The sequence below is a fragment of the Anopheles aquasalis genome, chromosome 2 (genome assembly GCF_943734665.1).
Source record: "Anopheles aquasalis chromosome 2, idAnoAquaMG_Q_19, whole genome shotgun sequence".
Classification (NCBI taxonomy): domain Eukaryota; kingdom Metazoa; phylum Arthropoda; class Insecta; order Diptera; family Culicidae; genus Anopheles; species Anopheles aquasalis.
Window position 1 is genome coordinate 45,780,867 of NC_064877.1, and position 11,634 is coordinate 45,792,500.

General features: G+C 47.0%; 1 protein-coding gene across 7 annotated transcripts in view; it reads right to left on the reverse strand.

Annotated features, from left to right (window-relative positions):
* Window positions 1–72: 72 nt before the first annotated feature.
* LOC126569918 (serine/arginine repetitive matrix protein 1) overlaps window positions 73–11,634 on the reverse strand; it is a 25,981-nt gene continuing 14,419 nt past the window's right edge. For 6 of the 7 annotated variants that reach the window (XM_050227327.1, XM_050227329.1, XM_050227328.1 and 3 more), the window contains 8 exons: window positions 10,929–11,001; window positions 10,690–10,858; window positions 10,503–10,618; window positions 10,049–10,431; window positions 9,740–9,973; window positions 4,959–5,183; window positions 4,765–4,878; window positions 73–4,675 (listed from right to left, as the gene is read on the reverse strand). In XM_050227327.1, the coding sequence (XP_050083284.1) occupies window positions 4,263–4,675; window positions 4,765–4,878; window positions 4,959–5,183; window positions 9,740–9,973; window positions 10,049–10,431; window positions 10,503–10,618; window positions 10,690–10,858; window positions 10,929–11,001 (1,727 nt within the window). In that variant the 3' untranslated portion in view covers window positions 73–4,262. Of the gene's footprint in view, window positions 4,676–4,764; window positions 4,879–4,958; window positions 5,184–7,020; window positions 7,474–9,739; window positions 9,974–10,048; window positions 10,432–10,502; window positions 10,619–10,689; window positions 10,859–10,928; window positions 11,002–11,634 lie in introns of all 7 variants that reach the window. The other variant, XM_050227331.1, reaches the window with a different exon arrangement.

The window sequence follows — 11,634 nt, forward strand, 5'->3', positions numbered from 1 at the left end:
GTTAGAAAAGTTATCTAAAAGTGCATTTCGGATGATTCAAGAAAACAAACAACGTACAATGCTCCCTTTTGCCATACTTGGTTCATTTTTCCTTTAGTATTTTTTATTGAATTTTAAAATCTATACTTGACGTAATCGTAGCTCCAGTTTTCTGTCATTTCTTTTTTTTCGTAAAGTAACGGCAATGTTGGATGCGCAAGTGTTGCGCCGCATCTTCCAAGTGCTGCTAATTGAGTATTTCGCGCTTCTGTTTGATCGAATGTAAGGTTCTGGTCGTGTGATTCTTTTTTTTTTCAATATTTCATCTTTCGCATTAGAAACCGGTAACCGGTAGCTCGTTAGTATGTTTCTGCATTTCATGCTCGGATGGTCGGGTTTTGCGAAGTGATAAGAAACGAAAGTGATCGTTACCAAGTTGGAAATGAAAACTTCCGACAAACAACAGACGAAACTTTCTTTGCTGTTTCAATTCAGCTCCACTGTGGTGTGCAGTGAACGAATTTCCGTCTAGTTTGGGTGGTTGTTGCTGTTAGTGCTGCCAGTCCCTGGTGCTACGATTCATCGGTACAGTCCCTGTCTTTGCACTAGCCATGGTCATGTTCACCACTATTCATTAAGCATCGTAAAGTGAGTATTTGTTTTGGGTTGGTTTTTTTTTTTTGGTTGTTGTGTGGTAATATTTCATAATCAATGGGTTGTTTTTCTTCGTTACGTTGCTTAACTTGCATTACACATTCACTAAATTGTAAATTCCTATTGAGAACTGTCCAATACCTTCACAAGCAATAGTAACCGATAACGTTTGGAAAACCTAACCGTATCTCGACTCGATTCGCTCGGAACCGCCCAAAACATTTCTGCTGAACCAGCCATCCTTCACCTCTTGCCCCCTTGCCCCCCCTTTCCTTCGAACATAATCCTTAATCCTCAAAAAAACGTTCACTCCTATAAAATTTCGTATAAATTTCCCCACTATCAATCACAATCACTTTCTTATCATTCCTAGCATTTTTCGTTTGTGTGTTATCGTCTTCGTTAGCTGCTTCCGTTCTCCATAGTCGCACGTCACCACGTCACTCCAAGCAAGTTCGGTTGCCCAATAAGTCTCACCAGAAAAGAAAATCATAATGCATCACGTCAAGAAGTAGTAGAAGCCTCTCGCTGAGAGCGCCCGCATCTCACGTACGCTCCGGTTTCTTCTTTTTCTCCCCTCCTTTGCTTTTTAATGATTTTGACATGAATACTTCATGGCCATACTTTAATGCTTACTTTTGCTTACTTTTTGCCTACGGTCTTTTCCCTCTATATATCCGCAATAAACGAGCGTCAAGCGTCACATAACATAACTACCACATACACTCCCGTACACTAACGCTGCGTACCTAATCCATCAAGCGAATGAAGAAGCGACAGATGCAAGGGAATTGTGCACAACAATTGTGTTCATCGTAACCAATGGGTTTTCTTTTTTTGTTGGAAAACAGAAAAAGGTAGCAACACAGCAACAAGTGGATAAATATGTGTATAGCTTACATACAGAGAGAGAGCGCGCACGATTATATGCGCAAGTGTTTTGTATTAGTTTTTTTTTTCTTCCTTTTTCGTCATCAAATATCATTCACCGCACTGCATCTCCCTGCCTAGTTTCAGTGATTTTCCTTCTTCTTATCAGGGTTTTAATTCGTTTTTTTCTCCTTTCAGTTAAATGTTTCGCAAAGTTATCATCCGATCATCAGACGGGCGTAACGGCGCCTATATTGTTGAACACTGCGACGATGTGTCTAATGGTTTCTGGGCCTGTTGCCGGCACAATCTACTCGTACCGGCTGTTGGATGCGAATGCTCATCGGGAAAAGAAAAGTATGTATTGCTGGCTCGCGAAAGCCAGCCCTGCCGACCCCTTTAGCATTGATTTTGGTGCACGATTGCTTTCATAGTAATAAATGAGTGAGTGCTCTGAGTGTTGGTGAAAGCGATCGTATTGAGGGAAAAATTGGATGCCGTGAGCTGAATGTCATTCCACTTCCAGGTTTTGGTTACAAGTTTTCGTTTTTATCTCCACAAACTCGACTTTTATCGCATCACAAAGTTGAATGTCGTGTGTATGGCGTAGCACTTTGCTTTGTGGCTATTGTTTTTCGCTCGCAGGTTTATTGAAATTCGTCTTGAATTCGTCCCGCTGCTTGCAACAGCGCCCTCCGTGCCTCCAAGAGTACCGGGCTATCGGCCAATGCACTTGCTTCGTTCTAATCTTACGCCTAATGTGTATATTGATGCAGCTACGCAGAGGTCTTGCTTCATATCGGACGTGAATGTATGTTTTGTGGTTGTTTTTTTTTGGTTGTGATCGCACTACTTCCCTGAAGCTATTCGTCTTTTCATCTCTACACATGAAAAGCTGAGTGTATGTATCCAAAAGAGGAAACGGATGGTACGGCTTACGTTGCCCCGGTAAGTAGCGTGTTTGTATTGCGTTTGTTATTTTGTGGCTGTGAGAACTGAACTGTGCCGAGTGTCGAGTTCCCTGTCTGTCTTTTCTGCCTTTTTTTTTAATTTTTGTGAGGCATTTGTGATTAACAAATCATGCTATCGCACCCTGCACTGCAAACTAACGATGGCTCTAGCGTCTACACACGCCCGGCCACTATGGCCGTGTTTGAAAAAAGGAAAAAATCTCGGACGGGCCAACGGGACTAGCGACCTGGGAGCAAAGATCTCCCGGAATATCCCGTGGCTGTGCGGATCGGTCCAGTGGTGTTTGGTGTACTATCGTGGGGGACAGATTGATCAAAGGAAAGCAATTCTATCTGCTCAACCAGCGGGCCGGGCAACAGCTAAGTTCTGGAAAGCTTAGGAGAATAGAATTTGCTCGATCGATCTGTACCATACATTCTTGGTTGCAGCTAGGCTACTGCTCTATCTAGCATCTAGCAAATGAAGCTTACAGCATCATCAATCTCTAGTCCGGCAAAAGAGCGCGAAAAAGCGTTGATCAAAATGTCCTCCCACCATTTCCATAAATGGTTTTGCATAAAAAACAACGGCAGACGGATACTGTTTTCTGTGTCTTCACCTTCATTCCTCAGACGGTTGTTTCTGTTTCGGTTTGCGGTATTCAGCGAATCTCAGTTCCGCGACGAAAGAAGAAGCGAAAGGGAATCGAGTTGAGTGGAAACGGGAAAAGAAGCTTCTGTCGTCCTTGTTGTCAATGAGATCATGGCAGGTTTCAACTTTCTCGCTTTTGACAGACAATGCAAACTTCTGCAAAACGTATCCTAACCTACTGCCCGCGCTCCATGAGATGTTTAGATGAAAGTCATGCAATGAGATTGAGTGAAAAAGTACTAGGATGGATCATGAAAATGGCTTCATTAGTGCTGGCTGCCGGCTCTGGTGTTCCCCTCGGTTCCTCATCCTAGTGTCTGCGGTCTTTCATTTCGGTTCCGGAACGCTCCGGAACGCTTCTCTCCTAAAACGCTGAAACGCTGTACTCATATTCGGAGTTCCCTGAGGATGAGAATGGTTGTTTGAGTAGATTGTGTGCTGAGGGCTAGAGTGAATGGTGTGCTGCTGCTGCTGCTGCTGCTATCGCCGCAGTGCTACCGACGTGAAGCAGCTCGCCATCGAGGGGCATCATCGTTAATCGGGGCGCGGTGTGAAAGGCTGGTGTTCGCGTGTTGAAGGAGTGGAGACGGGGTGGAAACAAGATTCCCCTCGTTCGGCATGCCGGACACATGCTACGGTACACTGTCCTAAACATTAAATAACAATACTATTCTGTAGTGTTTTGTTGCTAGGTTCTTTTTTTCTCGTTTTGCTTCTGCTATAGGCTTGGAGGAGGAGGAGCTGATTCGAGAGTTCAAGCCCCTTGTTCATTGTAACACTGACAACAACCGCTTCGAAACGTGTAGACTGAAGAGTCCTGCTGCCTACCACGCAATAGTGTTGGGTTTGAGCTTTCGCAAACATCTGCTCGATGTCTGTTCTCTCCCCAAGTGCCTTTTTGAAATCTTCTTCTGTCGAAATGTCCACATACCGTCTGTTTACTGGGTTTAAGCTCTCTCTCTCTCTCTCTTTCTCTCTCTCTCTCTCTCTCTCTCTCTCTCTCTATTCCTCTTCTACAGCAAATCTGTATCTTCTGTTGTGGCCTTGGGCAGCTGAGGATTGCTGAAAACTTCATCGTTGCACAAGCATCTCTCTTTCTCCTCCTCGTCCCCTCCGCTTATCCTGATACCTTGCTATTCGTCAAACTAAGAACCTTTTTAAGGTCCCTCTTGTTCCGGCTTCTCGTTCGGGTTGCCCCAGAAACGATCGAACCGATCACGGGCCTTATCGAGTACCTCCGAGGCCACATTGCGTGTACCGACGGGAGAGTTAATATCCGACTCGAAGGTCGGATCCTCCAGGCAGCGAAGTGTGGAGCCTGGTACGGGCTTATCAAAACGGGCACCTTCCGGCGCTGGAGTCGCGCGCTCGGTGACTCCCTGTGCATCCGAGGGGCCGGTAGTGGCGGCTGATTGTAGCTGTGGTGCTGGTGGTGGGTGCGAGACAGTCATCGGCTCCGACGTTGCCACCGACGTTGGATTAACCGACGAAGCAACGGATGATTTCGATCTCGGCAAATCATCGTCTTCATCTTCCGACTCCTTGATCGAACTTGGTTCCAACTTCGTGTCTAGATGCGACGAGAAACGTGCGAGAGAGTGATTGTTAGTCGGCATCAAATCGGAAACCATTCTGTCCTCGAACAGTTCGATCACTTACTAGGCATCTTCGATTGTTCCGAAAGCTCTGGTGGGGCCGATTGTGGTGGCGGTGGTGGGCGGTCCACGGGTGTCGATGCCTTGATTTCGCTGTGTGGACGAATCATCGGATCGCCTGCCAAAAGAGTGAGAGATCGATCGAGCATCGTGTCAGTTCACGTCGCGGCGCGAGTAACACGCTTGGCGATACGTTACCATCGCGAACGTTTTGGGTAACGGTGAAAGTTTTGCCAGTATCCAGCGGTACGGTCCAGTTGACCGGGTCCGGTGAACGCATGATGATCTGCTCCGGTGACTTGACGCGTGTCGGCTCGGGCGGGGATTTGATTATCTGCTCCAATATTTCCGGCGGTGGCAACGCATTCACTGCAGTGCTAGTGACCACCGGGACCGCCTCCTTATCGACACCATCGTCTGCAGCTGTGTAAGTGAATCGAGAGGTGTGATTAGTGGTGATCAGTAAGGAACGTTGCGTACTACCGGCTACACGCACGACTACAGTCTCTAACTCGAACCGAGAAACCAGGAAAATAAAAACCAAACGGATAAAAAGCTCACTGAGTTCACTGACGGGAAAGAGGGACGAACGAAAGGCAGGAAAGGCAAGGGATATGTTTGGAAAACATGAAAAGCACGCCCTACGGTTTGGCGAAACGAGAAAATATCATTATTATGCTAGCAAACAACAACACATCTAGACAGAACAAGAAGAGGGGAGACATACGAAGAAGAGGACACAGAGATAGAGCGAAGAAAAGACAGAGACAGAGAGAAAGAGGTAGAAAGACAGAGACAGAGAGAGTGGGAGAGATTGAGAGAGAAGGTGAAAGGAAGATAGCGAAAAATACACTTTTTAGAGAGATAGTTTAAAATATCAGTTAAACAGATAGTCGATTGGAAAATGGAATTAAGAACAAATGAAGTGGAATGTATCTATATGCTATGAAACAACAAAAAAAATGTAAGAAAGAGAGACACACTCAAACACTCACACACAAACGAATCTACAATCGTCTACAAATGATCTACATAATGGGGAATAGGAGACACTACAACGACTAAGGTTACGGTTACGACTGTACATACAACAACGAGTCACTAACACACGAAAGTAGTAAAGCTTGAATCGTTTAGCTACGGAATCTCTTTTCAGTTGTCTTGGCGGATTTACCTATTTATTTGTTTGAATTATTTCGATAACTAATTGTTGCTCGAAAGTATCACTAATAAATTTACTAGGAAGATGTTACTCGGATAATCATTTGTTGGTATGGAGAGAAAAGCAAATTTATGGTCATAAACTACAATGCCTAGTAAACTTTAACAAGTCAAAAAACATTTTCATTTTTAAGTAAAGGGTTGTTCGACTCTGTTCGACAAAAACAACAAGTAAATCATAAGTTTGTCTACCGAAATAATCTCGACATTTCCCGTTGCCTAAAAGAAATTATACAACATGTCTTGAAGCACAATTTCAAAGTGGCTATAGGCGCTATTGACAAAAATGACTGCAAATGATTCAAAATGTGATGCTCTCCATATTCACAAAAGAGAAGACATATTTATCAAATCAAATCATGCACTGCATTTTCATGCAAGCACTTTGGTAATGCTAAAAGATCATCGGTACATTCGCCACTTTGCTAATAGAACATGTTTTGTGATTCAGGAGTCTAAATGACTCAAGCTTTATGCCACAGAAGGTCTAGTCTATCTTCGAAAACGGTCCCATGAATGCTACGGACTGGAATCTGCAAGGATCTAGCCCTTGATCGTGATCATAGCACGCCCCTCGTGAGGGTAAAGAGAACAAAAGTGACAGAGAGATCCAGCCCACGATTTGAGACGCTGGCAGCTTCGGGCTGGTTAGCATAGACTGATGTGTAATGGAGATGGTGATAAAAAAAGTAAACCGGACAAGATAAACAGGATAGTGATAACTGAGAATTAGCGAAGGAGAGCGCGAAGGAAAGTGAGATCGAGGAGTAGAGAGAGTGATAGCGAGAGGGTTAATGAGAGCTTTCGAAGGTAGAACGAGTGCTTCATGTGGCTCGTGACGAAAAAAAGAGGAGTTTTGGGTGTTGATAGGGGGTAGGAGCAAGAGAAGAGAGAGTGAGAAGAGAGAGAGAGAAGAGAGTGAGAGAGAGAGAGAGAGAGAGAGAGAGAGAGAGAGAGAGAGAGAGAGGGCAAACAACATATAAGTCGGCACGCGAACATGGCACAGCATGGCTTCCGTCCGTCTTTCCGGCTTACTTACTTCCGATGGATAATTTTTTGTCCATTTCGACCGATCTGTTGCCGGTGCCGCTGCCGACGCTGCCACTGCCAGTGCCACTAGTTCGGCCAACAGCACCACCAGCGCTAGCCGTTCGAGCCTTCTTCCTCAGCGTGCTGGACGCGGAGGAAGGGGCGGACGAATCGCTGGCCAGGCTGGTCGGTTTGTTGGCCGAGCGAACCGAGGCTGCCGGTTGCTTCCTACCGCCCGAACCGGTCGCTAGCGTGAGCTTGGCCCGATCGGCCGCTTTCGCTGCACCGGTAGCAGCCGTGGCCACCGTGGCGACCGTGGTGGCAGCGGATGATGATGGTGTTGATGCATTGGGAAGATGATTATTGTTGGTGAGGTTGGTGAGAATGCCAGTATGCGGAAGGTGGCGGCTCGCGGGCAGCGTACTGCTCTTCGAGCGGGAATGATTGGTGGTGGAAAGGGACGCTGAAGGATAGCAAATAGAAAAAAGAGAGAACGAGAGAAAGAGATAGAGAGAATAAAAACAAAATCGAGATAGAATGTACAGAAAGTGTAGAGACAGACAGAGAGAGAGAGAGAGAGAGCGAGAGAATGGTAGAGATAATGTGAGACAGCGCGATAGGCGGTCGAGATTCCACGGGAAGATGATCAATTTCGTTGAGTGGTCGAGAGCAGAGGGTAGAGGAAGAAGGTTTGGTTTTTGGGGGAACACAGATGTGGTTCCGGTGTAAATGGAAACAATGGCGATCAAGCAGTGCAGCGAGCGCACCCGAATTCCGAAGCGAATAGTAATCAATATGATAATTGCGCGTAGATGTGTTCGTTTTTTTATGTGAGTATCAATCCGCATAACCGATCATTGAAACCGAAGGCATAGAGCATTGTAGCGGAGTGAGAAATGAAGAGAGTTTGAGAGAGAGAGAGAGAGAGAGAGAGAGAGGGAGAGAGAAAGAGAAAGAAAAGAAAGGATATTGATTGGTTAACTGGAGAATGATGACCTTCTTGCTTCTTATGATTGTGATTACGCGTTTCTCATACAATCTGGAGATACGAAAGGTAGCGATAATCAAAACGAAAAGGAAAAAAAAGGAATCGTGATAATCGTGACCTCACTGTAGGTGGTTTGCCCAGCAGACAATCGGAATTGGTAACCAGCGAAAAGGGAAGGGGAGAATGGAAATGCTTTCCCGAAAGTAATGCAGGTGCGGAACGGAATGCCAATCTGGTTACTCCATTCGCACACTTTTAATGCTGCATGATTAGTTCTCTTCGCCATGAAGATGGAGGCGCATGGTAGATGGTAAAATTTCCCGTTTTTTTCGCGTTTTTTCACGTATTTTCACTTGGTTTTTATGAAAGTCGCTTCAACAAATGTGATGAAGAACCATTTCACTCTAAGGCTACCATCGAGAATCAATTATCAGTCGTATGCAGAAGTCTTTGTCGGTATTGAGATAGCTCAGCAGAGAAATATGCAGCCCTCCAATTGAAACAATTTAACGCTTATGTTTGCCAGTTTAATTTTCTTTTGTATGGAACAGTTCTTCTTTGAATAATGGGTCGGCGAATGGATCTCTTTGAAATGGAAATTTTTGTTTTTACATTCGAAGACTAACGGATAGATGACTAAAATGTATTATGGTCGAGTTAGTGAACAGAAAAGAAAGCAACTTCCAATTCAAAATTATGTCTTGAACTGTTTAAAAAAAATATCCCCAGTAAAAGCTTATACATACACCTGGTACCTGGACCGACGATATGGTTACTCTCAAAACACTAAAAACCCCAACACCATTCCCGGATTATGGTCTCAATCCATCGAACAACGAGCTAGCTAACTCAACGACATAACGACAAACTCCCTCCTTCACCGAGAACCTATTCTATTCTAGTTATCTAAAAAACTGGTTCTAAGGTCGAACTAAAACACACATATACGATGATCTAAACATCTCGGAGCATTAAACAGCGAATGGCACGGATGGATGATATGGAGTTCCGTTTGTGTGTCCGTGTTGTGAGTGTGTCTGCGGACGGAATGAAGTACGTTCTCGAGTCATCTGCTCGGAATCATAATTTAGAAGATGGCCAAGGGGCCTTTTATGCCGATTAGCCGATGCTTGCCTCTCGCAAGAAAGAAACACGAAGCAAACGAATCAATCGATGCGATTCACATGATCCGCGCTCCTCGATTTTGTGTTGGCCGAATGATTGACTTCATCCGGTCCGTTTGCATGATTGACACACATGGGATTTACACGGTTTTACGGTACGGATAAAGAAAGTCTAAATGAGGCGCAGTGAGCGGTGCCCAACGGAGTAAAACAGCAAAAAGGGAAACAGGGGGGGTTGGGAGAGAAACAGCGAAATGTGAAAGGGGACACACATGGCTGGTGGATTGGGTGAAGGTCAGGTCTATCCTAAAAACAGGGGTGGGAGCAGCTGTATGGTCTAGTACCGAAAGGGAGAGGTCTCGATATCAGCATAACGATTGCAGAAACTCAAACGAGTTCAATGAGGAACGGACTCTAGCAATTGTTTTGGTTAGCAGAATGGTGGAACGGAACGGAAATGGAGAGCGGGGGGGTGGGTGGATAGTTTTGAAAACGGAAAAAAAGAACGTAAACAGCCTATCACAATCTGAATCCGTCCGGTGGCATGAGCAGAGCCTGAGCTTTCCGCTTGCACTCGCTCGCTCGCTCGCTCGCACGCCCGGAACGGTGCTACTCACTCGGTCGTGGTCTTCGTTCCGGTTGCTGCGTGGTTTGCGGCGGATTTTGCGCGATGGCCGGTGCGGTGGCCGAAGTCGGCGTCTTCTTGTGCGTCTTGGCCGCCGATGAAGCGGTCGAAGCGGCGACCGTACTGCCGGAGCGGATCTGACGCTTGGGCGATCCACCGGGCGCCGCCGTACCGATCGTTCCCGCATCGGAACCGGCCACGGCCGGACCAACGGACTGCGAGCGACCTGCGGGAGAGCGTACGGCGTTCGATGAGAAAAAGAACAGAACAGAATAGAGGACACTCCCTTGTGGACACCTACCCTTGCTGGTCATCTTCTTGGGGCTACTCTTTTGCGGACTACCCTTCTGGGGGCTTCCGTGGCGCGAGAGAGCCGTCTTCTGCGGACTGCCACGCTGCGGACTGTCGGCCTTCGAGCGCGGTATCGTTGGCATTAGCTTTTCGCGCGTCGGCGACGGCAACAGTGCACCGTCCTCCACATCGACGCCAGTCGTTCGCTCCAGATGGTGACGGATCGCTTCCTTGCGGCTGCGTGCCGAAGCGGAGAAGTTCAGTGCGTCCGGCAGTGGCTTTCCGATCTCGACCGGACGGGCACCACCGGGTACACGGGCACCACGGGCAAACGGTTTAGTTGGGGAGCTCTTCTTGTTGTTTTCCTTCTCCTTCTCTTCCTTCGTAATTGGCCTACCGAGTATCGCGACGGAATAAGAATCGACGTTCTTTAGGGCGGGAGAGCACGGTGCACAGGTCCTTACCGTACGGTGGATGCCAACGAGAGCGCACTGAGCGAGCTACGGCGGGACACCTGGTCCCACAGCTCGACCTGCTTGTTGAAGAGATCCGGATTCATCTCCACTCCCCAACCTCGGTTCTGAAAACACGAGTGCATTAGCAGAGGACAGTCACTGGAGTCATTTTACGCGCCTCACGATCGTTACTTACCCTGTATTCACCCGCCTTCTTCCTCAGCTCCAGTACCTCCTTGTACCAGGCGTTATCGATACCGGAGTTGGCCTGACCGTGCGAGCCAGCCTCCGGTTCGAAGCCAAACTTTTCCTTCTCCTCACGCAATGCCTTCACCTTCTGCTCGACCACACGGGCCATCTCGCGTCTATCAGGGAAGAAGTGAGGAAAGTGAATCAAAATCAAGAAAAACGCCATGAAAGTGGTTGATGGATTACTTCTCCGGTTGCTGCCGCTGCTCCATCGTCGTGTCACAGTCGCTCACCAGGGGCTCGAGCTCGGTAGCAGTGGCTGGCGACGTCGCATTCAGGTGCCGCGTGAAAAGGAAATATATTAAGACGCGCAGCGTGATAGGAAGAACAAAAATGGAACAAAAAGAAAGGGAGGGAAATTCCAAAGAAAGAGAAAGAGAGAGAGAGAGAGAGGGAGAGAGAGAGAGAGAAAAGATGGAAGAGAAACAAAAGAACAATCATTACTCGGTGGGACTCAAGCCAAACTTGGGTTTTTTTTTTCTTTGGGGGACGCAAGTGCTGCGCAACGCACGCTGCACGAACTACAAAACTCTCTGGGAAAAGGTAGTGTAGTAGTGGATTATGAGGCATATGAAATTGTTGTCGAGGAAGAAAACGCGTGTCCTTCGCAAGAGGAGACGAGAAAATACTGGGCGAGCCCGTGTGACGGTGTGTGGCACAATGGGCGCCGCTAACGGCAGTTTGACTGAACAGCAGGGTGCTTAAAGCACTCAATTACTCCACATTCCAGACACGTACCTGTGGCCACGGGGAATGGCGCCACGACTTGTGACATGCGGATGAAAGCATCAAACGACGACAAGAATAGAGTGCCAGGGAAAAAGAGGAAAGGGACAAGTTCGTTTACGCCTGAGCCTGAGATTGGGCTTGAGATGCAACGCCTTTCGTTCGT